Here is a 19914-nt window from a genome sequence, read left to right on the forward strand (position 1 = left end):
CTGCTATAATGCAGTCTCAGAGGTGGGTGTTAAATAACGATTCTTGAGAATGTGTTGAGTTCTGCATGCTGTAATCTGACAAAAATGCACAGGAAAGAGGAGAAATGAAAGAGTAAATAGTGAATAGTTGCGGCTCTAGGGAAAGAATGATCCTTGTGCATTGAAATCACCTGTCCAAAAGGGTGATGTTAGTCACTGATGCCAGGCCATACAGGAGTTTTTCTTTTTCTTGTGCTAACGAAGTTTCCTGGTATGTCTTGAACATGTAATTCCATGATGACTCATTGCCTGAATTCTGCATCCCATAGCGATATACCAGGAGTCTGAGATTTACAGCAATGCTAGAATAACAAAAAAAGTATTTCAATATTCTTCCCTCTTTTCCTGCTGGTGATTTGTGACCAAGTCACATACAGTCCTTTGCCAGGACCCATGAGAACTCACGTTTGTCCTTGTAGCCATTGCTCAAATTGTTGAGAAGCACCATCAAGAGATTCTGCATCATTCATACTGCATGCAAAGTCTAGAACAGATGCACGAAGAAGCCTTTAAAAGAGAGAGGAAGAGAGAGAGAAAGATTTCCCTTCTGCTTAGCACTCCTTGAATCCATCAATAATATGATAAAAAAAAGTAAAGATATTGTTCAACCTGTCCAAATGGCTTCCAGAATCATTCCAGTTCAGTTTATTCACAATGGGTTTTACCAGATAGCGAAAATATTCCTGAGGTAGAAAAAGAGAGATGGTTATTTGTATAGGTTTCATTAAATGGCAGTATATTTATAATTTATTCCCTTTCATTTTCCAAGAACTACCGTATCTTAAATGAAAAGGGATACAAAGACACACGCACATGATCTTTTCAGCTCACCATGACATGTCAAATCTGAACACATTCATGCATTCCTTCTTGCAACACTGATATGCAGGTAGAACAAAAGTCAGCCTGCTTTTCTCCAGCTTTGTCTTTGCCCCAAAATGAAAGCCAGGGTATAGCAATGGCACACTGCCATAACTTCTTCCCAAGGGTAATCTGGACTCGAGGACATAGTTATTTTAGTGACCATTAAATCATGATCAGCTTCAGACCAACTGTCAAATCTTTTGACTGCCATGTTGAGATACACTGATATTGTTACTTCTTGAAGAATATTGCACACTGAGAACACGAGTGCCTGCTCTGAGGTCCAGAACACAGCAGAAATCTGTTCCTCACCTTCGTGGTGAGGACAGGTGTCAGAGTTCTTGCTGCCCTGTACGTACTTATTTGTTTATGCAGGACAGCCTTGACAAACAAGTCTCTGTACAGTGACTTATGGTGATTGATCATAAGAATAAGCAGGCATAATTTATTCCCTCCAAATGCATAGACCTGAACTGGCAGTTCAGGTAATTCAGAAATCAGTGCTAAGCAGTTTTCAGCATTTGTTTAAGAGTACAGTAACAAAAACTAATTACTGACAGCCTCAGCAACACTGAAAATCAATCGAACTTCAATATTATTGCCATTGCAGATTCTCAACTGTCAGATCCATTGATCCTATGCAGGAATATATTTTTGCTTCATCACCTGTAACTGGGGGTAGAGATCTGTATCGTCTTCAAGCATGTCTGCGATGTAAGTCACAGCTGATATAGCTCTGTGCCAAGGCAAATAATCTGTTTCATTTATTAGGTATTTTGTGAGGTTCAGGGGAACAGAATAATCCACAAGTCCTGCCCTGAGAAGGGAGAAAACAGAACTTCTGTTATTTTGATGGATTTGGAGAACTTGCTTCTTTAAAGATGCTGGAACACTACTCACTTTAGAAGGTCTGAAATAATAAATTTTAGGAGGGGATAAATATTCTGGAATGGAATCTGGGAGGTGTTTTCCAAAAATCACTTTTGGTCAATGCCTAATTGCAGGAGCTCTTGCAATGAGGAGTTGCCTGTATTATGCAGGGGCCCAGAGCTCCCAGAACTGACTACACTAACTCCAGTCATACTGAAGAAATTGCTAGTTCTGTAGACGTCCTGAAGCACTGAGGAGCTTCAGACTTAGAGGTCATTACAGAGCTCACCCAAAGTTTATCTACATCAGTGAGTCTGGGTACAAGAGCTAGGAGTTTCCAAGCACATTTCTAAGGAAGATAGCTGAGGTGGTGGTAACTTCCTAATGCCATGCTGTGCACTGTAGGCATTAGCTCTGATTTTCTGAACGCATAACTTCTTCTGAAGTACTTCTATCATTGTTTCCTATGTGATAAAAGTACCCCTTTCTGAAACCTCTGCAATTAAAGAGTTTTTTTTCCTCAGCCAAGTAGAAAGGGAGCATTTCCCTTGACTATGTTGATATTGCAGATTACCAATACATACTCTTATTTGCTCCTTCGAAAGAGCAACATAAGGTGAAAAACAAGACAAATTCAGAAATTTTCTTTTGGTCACTGGAGTCAATTCTAGTTAATAGAAAATGGAAAGTGAAAAGCTTCTGTTGAACTCTGCAGGGAATTAGTTTACCTTGCTAAGGAAAAGGCATCATCCAAAATCCCTGCACGGTCAGCAGTGGAAAAAGTCTGTACAAAAAGAGGATGAGAGTCATCAAGAATTCATGGATTATTTGCAGGAAAAAAAAAACAAACAAAACCAAAACACCTGCCTTTATAAATATCTGTTAGAGACCAACCAGATAGACTAATATTGTGACACTTACTTCGTGGTTGTTGACCAGAAGACCCGCTAATGTGTCCCAACTTTGACTATCATAATTGACACGATAGAATCCAATGTGGTCTGGATTAATGTTCAGAAAGGTACTAGCAGATGATGGTATTGTAATTCCTGAAAAACAAATTGTGATTAGTTGGTGCACCTTAAATAACACAGAACTCACTGGAGATACTTTGATTCCAAAAGTAATATTTGGTTTTAATGAATATCAAAATAAGATCTAAGCCTCAACTTAGGTTTTGTTTGTTTGTTTTTGTTTTTAATGGCTTTGAGTAAAGATTAGTTAGTATGGGCATTATGAACTGGATATTGACACGTGTTAAAATAGTGAATTACATTGGGGCAGATGGTTTGTTAAATTTCAAATGGAGTCCTCTGTGATTAGACTGAAGAAGGATGCTGAAAATCTTTGTCTATTTATTACCCATAAAAGAGTCGAGGAAGTTTACCTGCGGAATCAGAGGTGTTGTAGACTGTGTAATTTGTTGAATTCCCCAGTCTCCATTTCACTGGTATATTCCATTTGTAACTGAAATTATTTAAAGGGAAAGAGAATCAAATTAAATTTTAAATCAAATACTAAAAATAAGTCTCCAGCGTACGCTTTTATTGGGCTAAATGTGTACATCACATTTTATGAAGCAACTGTGTGTTTGTGCACGTATTCATCTACCAAATATCCTTCATAACTCACCCTCCCTAGCTTTTTACCAATAGCTGTTGTCTGTGTTACAAAGACATTTCTGTACTGTGATACTCTATTCAGTGAACAAAATGTCAGACATTGCTGTGGTATGATTGGGGCAGTTATATTCCCTGAAAAGCAAAATAAAAAGCATGAAATGTCTGAGTGTGTTCATGTTCTAGAGATGGAGAATAAAAATAGCTTCTCTTATCCTTTGTATTTATAGAAAGTTCTCAAAATGCATCTGGTGGACTGAGAAAGAGAGTAGAGTATGATTTTGTCCAGAATCCAGTGTTGATGTGTTAGTCTTAGTTATTACTTTGTTGATTATGTGCCTACAGAGAATCCTTTTTTTTTTTTTTTTTTAAGGAAATCAGTATAAGTGTTAGGGCCATATCTTTCTGAATACAGCCTCCCCCTCTTGGTGACTATGCTGGAGAGGGTAATTACCCATAATCAGAGATTGCGCAGATGAATTTGTGGTGTGCTATGCTGTGTAGCTTATTACCATGACACTGGAACATTCAGCTCTTTTAAGTAGCATCTTCATGTCATGTCAGATAATTATCTAACAAGGAGCACAGCAATTAATTTAGTAAAAGGTGATTGTATGTGGATGACTCATGTCAGTGTTAATATGTCCAGGGCTCTGTGCAGACACTAGTTAATCTTCACAGTGCTCACTTGAAACAAGTGGCTAAGTGTTATTAACAAGTGGTTAAGTGTTATTAAACCTTTTTTCCAGATGAGAAAACTGAAATACTAAATTTGACCTTATTTCTCACTCTTCACATCCCTGAGTAGCCACAGTGAATAGATGCAGGCTTCTCAGTCTGGGCTGTGCCCCATATCCAAAGGTGTTGAGAATAGTTTGAAGGTTAGACCAAGACTATGAAGGGGCAGTCAGGGGAAGAGGATGGCAGAGCATGTTGAGAGCGTACTTGCACAACCACCCACATAGTGCTGCTAAAATTATTAAGCCCTTTTGGGTAGTCATCTGCTATTAGCATCCATGTTAGCATATTACAGTCCAACCCAGGGAGATTTTTCTTCTGTATAAACACCTTGGTGACAATTGCTATAATAGGAAAACTTGTTTACAGCTGTGTATTAAATGATTAGACGTTAATTTTCAGGAAATACCAAAATGAAAGTAATTGTATGCCCTGTTGTCTCCATGAAGAAACATCAGCTATTGTTTTGTATCTTCTAAAAAAATGTGTATATATTTAAAAGGACTTATACTCGTTGAGTTTTTGCGAGTCCTCTTATGTAGCTTATTGCAATAGAATTTAGAGAGGTTATTGTTTGACCAGAAGCCTCAGTATTGTGTTTCCTCAAGAGAAAGCATGTAAAAGATTGTTTTTTTAAAATGGTTTGGAAATGCATTTAATAGGGGAGGGATTTTATTTAGTTTTCATTATATGGTCTTGGGATTGCACATGGAAATGCTTTTTCCAAGCATCAGATATAATAGCTGTGTTCTCCCAGCTGTGCATGTTGAGGTCACATTCCTGATGTGCTATGCTGCAGTTACATATTTGCCCAGTAGCACTATTTTAAGAGCACAAGGTTTCAAACTTCTTTTGAGTGTCAGCATTCAGGGGAGGACTCTTTCAAGCCAAACAAGCTTGAAACAAGCAGGCAGATCAGGATACCAGACCTGAAATTTTCAGAGGATAAAACATATACAAGACTTAATAGTTTTCACTGCTTAAATCAGACCTTGCATCCAGACATTAAGTGGCCTGTCCCATTTTGGAGTAGACTCTCTTCAGGACCTTCCTCATCCTCATCTGTGAGGCTGTAAGTGGGAGTTACTGACTTTCAATAGATCAGCTTTTAGGCAAGAGGTTAAGTCTGTCCCAAGATAGCTAATATCAGCAATATGATATATATTATTGCAGTTTATTTTGAAGCCATCTATAAACATTACACAGTCAAAACCAAATTCTGTCCTCACTTTAGGAATGGTGGGTACAGTATAAAGCTCAGCTTCCCAACAGGTTAAGACAGGAACCAAGCTGGGATTTCTACTCAAGAAATAACAAATGGCAAGGCACTCCAAGTCTTGAATTCAGGCAAAAGTAGGATTCCTGAGTCTGCTACCCCAGATCTTAGTGCACTAAGGCTAAGTTTAACAATGCTAGCTTGAGCTAAATAGAAAGAAAATAGCTCTGGGTAAGACTCAGTATTGTTTATTATGACTAACTATTTCATAGTAATTTGTGCTTTTAAGAGATGTAGAGAAGACCTTGTATTGTGTTATGTTATACATCCTACATCATGTAGGAAAAGGAATAAGCTTGTGTAGTACAAAATACCTGGATCATGATATCTGATTTCTGGGTAAAGACAATTTTGTGGTGTTTTCTTTATTCTGACAGACTGTAATTTGCAGTAATTCAGCAGATATGTTGCAATCATCTGAGCTGTCTGTATATGGAAACAAGGTCTTGTGAGAGACCCTGTCCTGTTTCATTCTGTGGTGATTGATGATGAAGCCCTGAGACAAAGGGCTGAGGCTGTCCTAAATTTGTAAATATTTACATCTAAATTCCTGCTATTAAAAAACAAAACAAAACAAAACAAAACAAAACAAAAAAAACAACAAAAAACAAGCACTAAATTTGCCAAGGAGAGTAGTGCCTATTTGTATGTCAGTAAGAGGGTATTTTGGACAGGTATTTACAGTAGAGTCTTACCCGAAATCAGAAGGAGGATATGAAGCATCTGCATTGGGATCCAAGAGAAAACGTTTCTGTGTGAGTACTGAATTACTTCCCATCTCTAAAACAGGGTAGCCCATCTGCCTTGTCCATGTGTCCATGACTTCACTCACAGGTTTATTACTTGCCTGTGAATGATAGAAGAAGGTTGCAGGGCAAAAACGAACTCAGGCCAAAGAGAAAAAGAAAAACAACAACAACAACGAAAAACAATCTCTAATAGAAAGAATTATCTACAAACTTGAACTCAGACAGAGGAAATAAGAAGTACATGGGAAGGAGACTGGCTGGTAACATGGGCAAGAAATACTGAGGGCTCTTTAAGGGAGGCCCCTTGTAAGCTGCAAGATCTCTCTCTTTTTTTTTTTTTTTTTAAAGTAATAGAACAGGACAGGAAGGACATAAGAAGACTTCTTAAGCTAGAAGCTGCATTGCAGCATGCTTTGTTTCACGTGTGAATGGGGAGCCGCTGTTATCACCAGCAGCTAAGCTAACGTAAGATTGGTCTGTTCTGTGGACAAGAACTTCTGTTCAAAAGGCTGGAGCTGGAGAAAGTTGCTTCTGCCTCCTCAGACTGCTGATAAACTTGGTGATGTGAGGATGCAGAAAATCAGAGAGAGCGTGTAGTTGAGTAGGAAGAAGCATGAGATCAAGAAGAAAAAGGGAACTAGAAAGGGGACACGTGCAACTTGGGTTGGATGTGCGTCCACCCTGAGGGAAGGGAAGGAAAAGAAATAGCAGTAGGGAAGAACCTGGTTATGTAGGTAAGCTTCTAGAGAATAATGAATAGAAAAAAACAGGTCAGCAGTAAAAAAAGGAAAAGATCAGAAAGTGGTGTGGCACAGAACAAGCCTGTTGAGAATTGGAAAATAGAGATGGAGACAAGCATCAAGATTAGTTGGTGATTTATAATATTGAGAGCTTTCAAACACATGAATCTGGTTAGAGATGACTGAGGGTGTGGTGTGTAAGTGTGTGGTGAATAAGGAGTATTTTCACCCATCAAATGAGTTTGAAATGCAGGAGGGATGTTTCAGAAGCAGGCTGTTTGTTAACAAGACCTCTTTTCTTTTTTCTTATTCCACTCCCTACACTCTTGTGCCAAAAATAAAGAAATAATATAAAGTTCCTAGAAATAAGTTACGCTGTAATATGCTGGGAGGCTGCCTAGCTTCTGATCTCTCATTGACAGAACAGCCATAGAATATAAAATGTTTAGGAAATTGAAATCAGTAGAGTGAGAGTTTGGATACATACCATTTCCAGAGCTTCCCAGAAATGTTGTGTCTTGGCATTCTGGAAATGGTGGTTCTTCAAATATGCCTAGAGGGAAGTAGAAGACTGTAAAAATACTATCAGTTCTTTGTCTCCTATGAAAACAGTGCATGTATTCCAATAGGATTGGTTGCATGGAGTATCTGTGGGTGACATTTTACTGAACCTGGAGAGACCTTGAGCTATTTGTACTCTGGTTTATTTCTCCATCTTTACAGGCAGCATTCACTACAACAGAATTCCTGTATAGTACCCCTGGAATGTTTTAGGCTGTTCTAAAAAAGGAGATCTGTTGTCTTAATTTTATGAGTACAGGAGGCAAACATTGCTTTAAGCAATGCTTCTAGCTTTGCCTAAGGTGAAAGTATGGAAAAGTTCCTCAGAAATACTCAGAAAAGTCTGTTAAATAAAAAGAAGCATTTTCTAGTGATAATATTGTAGGTGGGAAAGTACTGAAATACTTTAAATCACTCATAATACATTATGATTTATTTATCTATATACACACTCCTACATATATCTACACATATTTTCCAGACGAGAACTTCACATCTTATGAGCAATTATCTTAAGTATATCCGTCTCAAGGAGAAAACCAGCAAAGTCAAAAATAACATTAGGGAAGATGAAGTTGTTCATTGAAGAGATGTTTCTGTCAGAGCATAAAGCCCCTTGATATGTCCGTCTTGTATTACCACGATTAAATGGATTTGTATTCATCTGATAAACTTCCTTTTTATGTATCCCATAATGCTGAAAATCAGCACTTTTTGTGTGTTCTTTGTGTTTCATTTGAATGGATAGCAACATGCTCTGCTGCAATTTTCTGTATAATGAAAGAGGTTGTTAGAATGGGGAAGCTATTTCAGGAGATTTCACTAGCTGTGGAAGCAGAGAAGTCTGGTCACCTCTAAGCTGTGGTCAAAATGGAATAGAAAAAAAATAGCATTATAAGAAATAATGGTGTATCTGCCAGCTTTAAACACTGTTCCTTTCCTGTGCCCTTTCTGTCAGTTTAATGCATGCTTTCCTACCCTGTCAACTGGACATCATGAGTTTTAGTCAGTAGATGGTGCTGTTTGTCTCATTGTTAGCTACAGCTACCTATTTTTGTGTTTTGAAAGCTGAGTAAAGAAGAAGCTTTTATCTTTTGTGGACAAGGTGGTTTTACTATATCATAGGATTGTCCTGACTGAATGTATGAAAGGAAAAAAAGGAAAATACAACTTTCCTGTAGCTGCCCATAAATGTGCTTTCCAGAAGGGGAGGAACTAAAAGCATACTTGGTAAATCTGCATTGTAACTTTCCAAAGACATCAGATGTTGATTCAATGGAAAGAGCAGATAACCTTATTTCTGGATGGTCTCCTCTATGCTATTTTCAATTTCTGTAGTTTTAGTAGCATCACATTTTTTTTTCCTCCAAGAGAGAAAACTATGAACTGGGCAACATCTCCCTTTTCTACTCCCAGTTGCCTCTGCTCCCTTGGGCTGGGTGCTCCAGCATCAGGTCTCAGGACAAGGAGCAGCCTACATCTGTAAGAGTTTTCCTGCAAAGCTGGCTGGGGTTGGCTAGTCACATAAAGCTGCAGACATGCTTTACAGCTGAATGCATGAATTCTAGCTGACAACAGGATCAACCCAACAGCTTAAGAAGTTCCTCTGCTATCAGCCGTCATAAATTTTGGTTCTCATTGGCAGACTATCACATCTTCCTGCAGTTTGCATTCCTGTTTTGTGGGAGAGTGGAGCTTTACCTTGACATTGTCCACTCAGAACTGAAATAAGCTGAACGTTTCTCCCACTAATAGCAGAATTTCTCATATTCGCTTTTTAAATAATGGCTTTGCTACTGCCCCGTGAGGAAGGGCTGCTTTCCTGGAATGTTTTGGTGCCACTCATACCTGACACCCTTTCTGGAAGAGTTCTGGTGTAATCCAGTCTTGAAGCATCCTGAGAATTGATGCACCCTGAGGGGAAAGGGAAGAAGGTCATTCCACGCTGCTTTAACATTGCATTTACATTCACCTGAAAAGCAACAGATGAATGAATATTTTATAAAGCAAAAGTAGAAACTATCCGTCTGACAAAAGGCGTGTTTTATCTCATTCCTTTGCAGCACTGCCTGCACAAAACTGATTCTGCATGTGAGAGTTGGTCTTCAGTAGTGATCAGATGTCTGCTGCTGGGGGTGACTATTCCACCATTCTGCCTGTTAGTACAAGTAGGGCTCCTTGTTGCTGTTCGAATAGGAGTCAGTCCCATCCAGCCCAACAGCGTGAATAAGGAAGTGAGTTCTACTGAATGCCCAGCAGGTAGGGAACTAACACACTGCAAGGCTGGGGGCATCACATACTGGGGATGTCAGCTCCATATTCAGAATGAATTTTGCTGATCATTGATGTAAAAGCTTTAGTTTCTGAAGCAGGGTAGAACTAGGATCAGAGAAGTGGCTTACTTTGGTGTCACAGAAATAACTAGGACCTTGAAAGAAGAAAGAAACAGAGGGAATACAGATGAAAGAAGCAGAGAACAGTGAGGGTCAAATAACAATATAGGCAAAAAATGAGGAAAGTGAAAAGCAATGCAACACGAATCTAAAATGCAAAATATGATTTGGGGATTAGTGTGTTTTCATTTCTCAACTAAATCAAAGGGCAGCTGAAAGCCTAATACCATGAATGGTTTAAAAATCCAGTTGTCCCGTGAAAACATAAATGTTATATATGAGTTCTTGGTAAATCCTGTCTCCTTTATTTATGTGTCTGAGAATTAAAACTTGGCTGCACTTGTCTAAGGATAGTAACTGAAAAGGTATGCCTCAGAACCAGCTATTGTTGTGAAGTCAAGGTAGTTAGTACACAATACTTTTTCTGATATATAACTTAAATCTATTTGACACACAGTATGTTTAGTAAATGGTTGAATGAAGCTTAGCCACTAATGAATATCTGTTCTTTCATAAGGCTACTGGTGATTAACTGTGATCATAAGGCTCTGTGTGTGCAGTAGGGTACCTCAGCTTTATCTGTCAGCCACTTCTTATGTGATATAACCTCTCACAGACCATCCCTTCCCATTTATGATAAAAATCAGAGGAGAATTATGCACTTGTGCAAGCATTTGGGCCAGTGGAGTTTTATTTTCCTTTAAATTGCAATGTATAGTTAGTTGATGTATCTTAATACAGTTGCTTTTCAGTCTTTTCTCCACGTCCATCCTTTGAAGTTAATAACAGAGTGCATATGAGGAAAAACCCATGCTAACAAAATTACTAGTTATAGGAACCCCAGTGTTTTCTTCTCTATATTTCAAATATTTGGGAAGATTCAAGAAAACAACCTTAACTTGAGTAACTGACATCTGATGATATCTCTACTTCTTTGATTGAATCAGAGTGATTACCAAGCATATGATTGGACTGCGTACAGTGGAAATGTGGAACTTTTAATCCTAAGCTTCTTTGGCTGGGAGGTTCTGAAACTGTGGGGCTCCGAAGAGAGAATTTCCAGCAGAACTCTTAAATATTTGTTTTCTAGAAAGGTTATCAATGCTTGAATTACAAAGATTTAAAAAAAAATCATTATTATTTTAACAAGACCTTCTGCATTAAGAGGGATGATTAAACTGGAACACAATTATTTATATTAATTCTGCATTCACCCATCTCTGTTCTAGTATGGTTTTCCTAGTGCATAATGCTGTCCTGATTGTGCAGAAGCTAGAGCTTCATTTACAGAACACACTACAATGGCTCCACAGACCCTGAGGCATTTCATTAGACTTCTAGGATCGTATAAGCCTTGTAATTGCTCTGGTAAAACTAACAGAACATTCCAAATTATGCTTTATTTGTTTATTGATGGATATTATCATGAGGAGATTGTTTTTCTAAGAAAAATGCTAAAGAGAAGCCAAAATAGGACCAAAAAGAAACAAGTTAATTTTGTCATGCATTTATATATAAATACCAACAGTAATTTGAGCTAAATCTATGTGAAGACTTTCTCATTCAAGCCAAATTATATCCCAAGCCAAATTATATCCCAAGCAGAATGTTCCCAAACAATGCATGAGTCCTCAAGTGTTTTTGCTTAAAAAAAAAATAAAAAAAAAATCATGTGGCAATTATTTAGGCACAAAAGATGAGTTAAAACTATGATTTTTTTTTTTTTTTTTTTTTTTTTTTTCAGACTCTGCAAAAATGTGCCACTTGCATAGGCAATAAAATACATTTTGGTCCCGTGTATTTGATTTAACTCTGGATGTTTTCTTGATTTTCACTAGCTTGATTTAAGAACGTCAGTGTTATACAGCATAGGTTTCCGTATGGTTTATGATTTGTGTGTGAGGAATTTATGATGCAATAAATACTGATTGTATTGTTGGATGAGGATTTAACAGTTGAAAACAGAGAAGTGATGGAAATGGATGGATCAAGTCTAGCTAATAAAAGTAATACCTATGGCTATAGATTTTAGCTGAAGCACGAGTAAGCTAAAATCAATGAAATACATACTTTTTCTCAAATTGGAATGAGAACTTGGAGAGGAACAAGTGGGACTTAACAATGGTGGATTTTGCATGTTCAGTGAAAACATCAGATAAAAACCACAGATAATCATAAGGAAGCTGTCAATACAACCATGTTTATCAGCATCATAAGCAATATGGTATGGGAGATGATTAGTTGAGCTCCACAACACTCAATGAACTGTGAATCTAACATCTTCCTGTTTAAGGACAGTGCTTGTAGAGTCTGGAGGTAGCCCGTATTTGTTCAGACTTCTAGGATGCCTGGGATCCTTTGAGCAATACAAGATGAAAAATTACTTTCCTATTTTCACTGCTTGATTCCCTGCCTTGCTTCCTAAAAATAGAGTTGCCCCAGAAAAGATAGAGAGCAGACACGTGGACATCTGCCCTTGTATTAGACCGTGTCTTGACTTAACTGGGCTGCATCAACACATAAGGTGATAGGAGAGGGAGCTGCTTAGTGACTGGCTTAATTTAATTTCAACTCTAGTATTACTGGTAGCAGATCCTGCAGGTATCAGTGATTACTCTCACCATCACTTTTGATTGAATCATCAGTGATAACAGGGAACATCCCAGAGAAAAGCTCTGTGCAAACACTGCTCCTGCTGGCTTAGGAACTGTGGCTATGAACTCATCTGACTTTTATCTCCTCTCCTAAGCCTCCACTTTCTTTGCTGCCGAAGTCACTGCAGGAGAATGTCTTACCTTACTGTAGGATATCCCATCAAACACAGAGGTGATTTCAGCTGGGGTTGATACGTCAACCACAATTGGATGGGAAGAAAGCAAAGAGTCATCTTTCATTACAGGAAGAACATCATCAATTAAAACCTGTTCAAGCTGAGAAAGAGAAGGTGTTAGAAGATTAACAAAGCAGGACTGTATACTTCACAAAATAAGTAGCTTGAGCTGCAGATTCTCTGGGGGGGCATTTGGAAATAGAATGAAATGTCACATCGTATAAAGAGGACTTGCAAATTCATACTTTACCTCTGAGATGGCAGGGATACAATTTTTCCTTAACTATGATAAATCACCTTTTGCAGATCCCATTTCCCATGTGTATCATACCACAGTAAAGCCCCCAGTAGGCATAAAAGAAGTCTTTGTTATGGATTTGAGCAGTGTGACAATAGCTCAAAGCATTAGGGCTTCCTCTTGCTAAAATGGGGCTGGGGAAGAGGGAAGGAGGTTCCTCCATTGTACTGGTAATTAGCATTTTTTAAAAGATAAAGTAACCTGTAAGCAAAATCCACTCACTTCTGAACCGATATTGTACAAGACTAAATTTCAAGTTAGTTTTTCTCTCCTAATGCTCCATAGGATGAAAATGCTGAAATGGTGCTCAGTCTTAAATGAATATGACATTTACATATGAAAAGGACTTTTAAATTCTAGGATCAGTAATGAAAATTGTTATTTCTTGTGGAAGCAGCACAACAGATCTCTTACTTCAAAGCCCAAAAGAAATGCAAGAATGATTTTTGTCCTCAGCCTCATATAACAAAATAAGAAGAGATATTTGTGGAGTAGTAGGTAGGTGCTGCCTGCTCCAGTCATCACTAGACTTGATGATGGGCTTAAGTTCTGCAACACCTACCCTACTTCCTTCCAGGGTATGTGTTGTACATTTTCTAGTATATAGAATGTCATTACTCCTGGACAACTGAGGGAAATGAATACCATGTGCCATCACATTTGTTTGGCAGAAACCTCACTTTCCTGCTATCATTACTCACAGCGTAATGATTATTTAAGGCTACTCTTTTTGTCTGGAAGCCCTGGAAGCAACTGGAGTTGTTTTTGCTGCAGCTAGCACCATAGGCCATTCACTGTCACTGCCTCACTTTACATTGTGCAGATTAGAGGCACTTCAAGTTGTGAATAGTTACTACAGCCAAACAATAAATGAGATTCTCTATCTTCGAGTGCAGGATCTTTGAACAACCTTACAACAGCTCTAAGGCTCTGCACAGAATCCACCTGCCAAAATAATAACTAAATACTTCACTTGTTAGAAGGAATAACTGTTCCCGGTGGACTAAAATTTTACAAAGTTTATTTTGATTAGTTTCAGACTATATTGTAGGGAGGTAGAAATGTTTAATCCAACTTTTTTCTTTATATCGCACAATACCACACTGCTGTTGTTTGTTTGTTTGTTTGTTTTTATCAATATATTTTAAGTTGTCATCATTGTTGCCTTATTTTTATGCTGTAATGGAAATGCTAAGTTATGGCTTGAACCAGTGTTTGAGCAACTGGCGGGAAGGCAGGGCCAACCCAGGGAAGCTCAGGTGCAAGCAATGCACTTGAGTAACCAGAAAGGATGGAGCCAGGATCCACTCCTTCCCAGATCTCATTTAAGTGCTGGCAGTAGAAGGAAGGGTGTTCTGCTGTAGATCTCTACCTACTGAGGGTAAGCAGATTATTTATTTTGTGTTTGCTGCATTTGAGCATATCCTCACTTGTTATAGCCTAGCACTTTGCTATTCTGCTAGCATTGCTGTGCTTTCCATCACATTATAGCATTATGTGCGGTCTTCTGAAATGCTCCCCCCACCCCTGACATCCCTCTACAAGACAGAAATAATTACCATTTGCCATTCTGGTTCTGCAACGCTTACTCCCAGGAACTCAAAGTAGCTGGCAAATCCCTCATTTAACCACAAGTCATCCCACCAGTCCATAGTCACAATATTTCCAAACCACTGTAATTATAAACATTGAAAGAAGTAGTTTTAGCTGAGTATTAAATGTACATTTCTGATTTTCACATCTTCACGTAGCATATTTGTTTACATTTCTTGCTGTTGCCAGATTAAAATTATCCTAATTCTGGGGTTTAAGTGGGAATTCAGTCCTTGTCTGATGTTAAAAACTTACTTTTTATTATAAAATTACATATTACTGGGGAGATTGCTAATGATTCATATGCCATGAGAATATTTTTAGTTTCTGCCTCTTGATTTGATGATTTGTGCTTGTACAGATATGTTTTCAGACAGCCTCCAGAGTGTATAGTTGTTCCTGTTTGCTTGCCCAAAAGAGACATCTGCACATGCAAATTAGTTCGTTTAAGGCATTTCAGACAGATTTTCATAAGCTGGCTCACCGTATGGACCCAAGCATTTAATTTCCTGAGGAAAAATTCAAGGGCAGAATAGCGCTTCTAGTAGTGTGAAGTTCTAACAGGAAGTGGTTTTAATGTGATGTTTGCAATCAAAGTGTGAGCACACAAAGAGTGTCCCGAGATGTTATTAATTAATGCAACTTTCCTAATTAAAAAATTGCTACTACACATACTACACAATTAATGCAACTTTCCTAATTAAAAAATTGCTACAAACACTTTGAAAAATGAACTGTGTCCTAAAACATACCTGATGAACGAGCTCATGGGTTACCACAGCTGCCACTCTTTGTTTATTGGAACTGGCAGACTCATTGGGATCATAAAGTAAGTTTGTTTCTCTGTATGTGATCAGTCCCCAGTTCTCCATAGCACCTGTTCCAAAATCTGGAATAGCTATTTTGTCTGTATGGAAAGAAAAAGAACATGATTACTACTGTATCTTTTAAGCCAGCTGAATTACCCTCTTTCTGCTTTTTTGTAGCCTGTTTTGCTATGAAATGCTATGCATGTTTTGCATGTATGGTTCTGGCTTATTGCTGTGGACTGAGTCCATAATCTTTGCTTAAGAAGCACAGGACTGGCCTATAGAAGCTTAAAGCAAGTGCCTGAGCTCTGCTTGGATTAACTGAGCTACAATCAGTTGCACTAGCTGAGGATCTGTCCTGAGACAGGATGCTATGCCATCTTCTGAGAGCATGCATATCATACCTGACTTAATTTTGGCTCCAGAAATTAATAGTATTATCTGGGGATGTGCTGTAGGCAGTAAACCACCTGAAACTAACTGTAGCATAATGAGGCATGTCATTGTTTGTCACTGTGTTGTATTAAAGATATTTATTGATGCATTAACTGAAGTAAATTCCCCATGCAGTGAACATCTGCTTCTACTCCTGGCAATTTGTGAGGGTCACTCCTTCATGGTCAGTAATCAATACAGGTTTAAATGAGAATTGTGAATTAAATTGGACTGGCATTTTCTTCTGCAAATAATGACTGCCACCTTTCTATTCAAGTGAGTGAAAAAGTACAGATGGATTTAAAACTGAATAGAACAAACAGCCATCACTCCACCCTAACAAAAGACAGAAATTAGTAATTTTAATTTAAGCAACGTGATTATAGAATCAAAGGCAATAGTCTGGAAGGGGCTTCACAGAGCTTCAAAATGAGGATTGCAAGGAGAACGGCAATGCCGTAACTCAGGAGAAAATTTGATTCATGAGGTTTGATCTAGATGACTACCGAGGGAACAATGCAGTAAGTCAAAAATTGTGATACAACAAGTAGATGTTCTGAGAAAAATTACAAGAGCGTCTGCCCTCCGATACTGTTGACCTGGTGTTTCTAGCCCTGGAATGCAGACAGATCTCTAATCACGTGCAAAATCATCAGGCATTTATGGAAATAGAAGCTTGGTTATGCAGCATGAGGTATTAGTAGGGACCAGTGTGTAAAATGACAGCGTACTGTTCTAGCTTTCCTAATTCACTTTTTGTTGAAATGCAAATGGATAGTTCCAGTAAACTCCTCCAATATTTTGAAAGGAGATAGGTATCTATCATTAAAGTAATGTGAGTTAGACTGTTGGATGTGTTTATTTGTAGTTAAGAGGCTAGGGGAAAAAATGTTGAAGTTTATGAACCTGATTGAATTACCTCTTTGGAGGTGTTAGGAGAGGATGTTTCCAATGCATTTTCACAACTCAGATTACATTCCTGACGTTATTACTTCAAACTGTGTAAATCAAGTCCACAATCCATATAGCCCAAGTTAAAGGATGCCCAGTGGTACTTTATTTTTTGGCTTATTTTGTAATCATGGGCATCATCTGATACTTTACCTGCTCTTGTTTTGCTCTGTCTTTTGTCAGCCCAGCAGTAGCAACTTTGAATTATACACTGGTCTACATTCGTCCTTCTAAGATGTGGTTAAACACCCACTTTGAGATTAGTAAATAGTATGACATATTCTCTGGCAGTTTATATTTTTACTTATCTCATGGCCGACTTTTTTCCAGAAGTCCTCATGGAAGTGATACATGTTTTTTTCAAAGTTAATCTGGCTTTATTTTAGCTCATCATGCTCCTCTGCTGATGTTACCAATGATTCCTCTGATTTTCCACAAGTCACTCTAAAATAACTGTGCCAGGATCAGTTCATCTGTGAAAACTGCTAACTGAATAGTTACTGACACCAACTCTCTTTCCATGATATTGAAGAACTAAATGGGTACAATTTTACATCCTGAAAGAATATTAGCAGGTAGTAACCAAACACTATCGTGCTCTGTTCTCCACTAAGCACAGGGAACAGTAGGAGAAACATAATGAATTAGTGAATTAGCAAAATGAAAAATGTAAGTACTAATAATCACCTAGTTTTGGAAGAGAGTAGCTCAAATTAAAGTACTTTTCAAAGAAGTCAAACACAGTTTTTGTTACATCTGCTGCATATTCTGCCGTGTGTAATTGCTGTGGCTGGGCGTAAACTCTCAGCTGTAAAATAGAGAGAGACAATTAGAGTAGTCTTCAGTTAAGAGGAACCAGAAGGTAGCAAGCACAGAAAAAAAATTAAACGTGCACACTTACAACGCTGCATTTTTTTCTCTAAGAGAGTGTCCTGAATGCTAAATTACATCTCCTGACATTGAAAAAAGTTAAATGCCGTTTTGTTTTAAATGTCAAATGATATATGTTTTTTTCAAATCTCATACATTAGAGAGACAAAGTCAGTGTTATCTGAGCACACTGCAAAACTGGTAAGACCCCTTTCCAGTAGCTGGCAATGGCTGTCTCCCCACTCCAAAACTTGGGTGAGGGCCTGAGTGCCTTACCAGCCTTTCCTTCTATAAGGCCTTGTTTTCTCAAGAAGGATACCCGCACAAGTATCCTGAAGGAAATTCTCTTGATCTGATCTGCTCATTAATTTGGACAGATCTCATCCCTTTCAGAAGGCACATCTTTTAGCTCTGTGTGCAGTGGGGGATCATTTCCATGCTCCTTTTACATATCTGAACTTCGATGAAGGCAAAAAATGGTGTCTTGAGTGCTGGCTTTTCCACCCTTGGATTTGGTGTCTGGGGCTGCTTTGACTGTCACTGTCAAATAATAGGAAACCTTGAGCCCAGGAGTCCTTACAGTATCCATAACAATGATGAGTAGTCCTGCAGTGTGAAAAGGCCTTTTGAGACATTATCTCCATGCTGGAAAGACAAAGTTTCCCTTCAGAACTCAAGAAGAGCCTTTTTTTTTCCCCCTCTAAATTTCTTTGTCCAAGTACTCCTAGGTATATAACCCCAGAGCTGAACTGCAGCGCTGTGCTTGCAGGAACCATGGGCTGTCCTCTTCCCTGTCCCTGACTGTCTGCAGTATTGAGTGAATTTTCTGGCTTTGGGATAGCTGGTGCATCTTTTTGTAGGGTCTGTGTCTCTTATAAATGGGCCACATTCTTCTGGCTGTATTTATGTGGCTTGTTTACTCTTCGGTCCTGTCTTACAGCCAGGCATTTAGGATCCAAACTGAGCAAAGGAGCTGCCCTACCCTAGGAGTCTTCTTTGAGCCTGACAACACATTGGTCTCAATACCATGAAATTACACTTCCTCCAATGAAAGGATGGGAAAGTGCTCAGAAATAAGAAAGGAATTAAAAAAAAAAAAAAAAAAAGGAAAGAAAAAAAAAGCTTATGAAATTCAATTGGGAATCCATCCCAGCCAAGGGATTTCCCTCAGGGTCAGTTTGCAATTACAATCTGTAATTTCTACTTCAGTAAGCTCTTTACCCAATTTAGCAGTCTTCAGTCCACTAGCTGATTCATATTAATGGGTTCCAAAACCTTCAGTGTGCACTAGAACTGACTTTGAGTTTCAAATCTCTTCTTGTAATCTCTCTGTGATTTTCCAAAGCAGATATTTGGTACCTGACAGATAATTAGATCAGGAGAGTTGTTCCCAGCTGTGGGCATGTTTTCCACTATGGATTCTATTAAGGTCTTTGCTAGGGAAATGATTTTTCAGGGCTGATGGCAGAGTTTTTAAATAATGTATTGTGAGTGAGCTACACGCTGTTGTTTATGACAGAAATATTTGGATCATGTGGATACTTTCTGTTAGATGATTTGTTGCTAACGGTTTATATAGCAAACTATGGAATGTTCTTCCCAACAGTCAACAGATCTGAATATCTCCTTGCTCAGCTAAGCAAATCCATAATCTTCCATAATCTGAAGCGTGGCATGGATGAGCACTTAATAAGTGAATTTCTATACCTAGAAAGCAAAGTTTTTCTGCCTTCTTCTGCATTTGTGTCTTCAACAATTCTTTTTTGCATTGTTTTTTTTTTCCTACAACACAACCTACAAAAGTACTCTTCAGGTTTCTTTCAGGTGACAAAGGATGGGACACAAGAAAATGGTCTCAAGTTGCACCAGGGGCAGTTTAGATTGGGCATTAGGAAGAATTTCTTCAGGAAGAGTGGTCAAGTGTTGGATGGGCTGCCCAGGGAGGAAGTGGAGGCCTCATTCTTGGAGGTATTTAGGAACCATGTGAATGTGGCAGTAAGGGGCATGCTTCAGTGATGGGACCTGGTGTTCAGGTTGATCTCAAGGGTCTCTTTCAATCCAAATAACGCTATGGTTCTACAGCTGCAAAATTCTTGTTTTTGAAATAGCTAAACTCTAGAGGATATCTATTGGGGCCAAAAAGTCAAAGTCCTTTTCCTGACAGTGAGTGGAGCAGCCAAGCCTAAGAGCATCTTGTTAACAGAACCATGCTGCTGAACATCCTAAAACTCTTATTTTGCAAGCAAAACCAAATAGCAGGTATCTAGGAATATTGCATC

The 19914-nt window shown here is 38.5% G+C and overlaps 1 protein-coding gene across 1 annotated transcript in view; it reads right to left on the reverse strand.

Annotated features, from left to right (window-relative positions):
- The window catches only part of ENPEP (glutamyl aminopeptidase), a 32693-nt gene that overhangs the window by 3219 nt on the left and 9560 nt on the right, over window positions 1-19914 (reverse strand). Inside the window, exons 4-17 of the mRNA XM_031596942.2 lie at window positions 17453-17573; window positions 15323-15477; window positions 14537-14650; window positions 12645-12779; window positions 9305-9370; window positions 7383-7448; window positions 6102-6253; window positions 3161-3240; window positions 2695-2822; window positions 2502-2557; window positions 1570-1720; window positions 649-722; window positions 445-546; window positions 171-341 (exon numbers count right to left, since the gene is read on the reverse strand). Of these exons, the coding sequence (XP_031452802.1) occupies window positions 171-341; window positions 445-546; window positions 649-722; window positions 1570-1720; window positions 2502-2557; window positions 2695-2822; window positions 3161-3240; window positions 6102-6253; window positions 7383-7448; window positions 9305-9370; window positions 12645-12779; window positions 14537-14650; window positions 15323-15477; window positions 17453-17573 (1571 nt within the window). The remainder of the gene's footprint in view (window positions 1-170; window positions 342-444; window positions 547-648; window positions 723-1569; window positions 1721-2501; window positions 2558-2694; window positions 2823-3160; window positions 3241-6101; window positions 6254-7382; window positions 7449-9304; window positions 9371-12644; window positions 12780-14536; window positions 14651-15322; window positions 15478-17452; window positions 17574-19914) is intronic.

Source organism: Phasianus colchicus, chromosome 4 (assembly GCF_987193195.1).
Source record: "Phasianus colchicus chromosome 4, bPhaCol1.hap1.1, whole genome shotgun sequence".
Lineage (NCBI taxonomy): Eukaryota > Metazoa > Chordata > Aves > Galliformes > Phasianidae > Phasianus > Phasianus colchicus.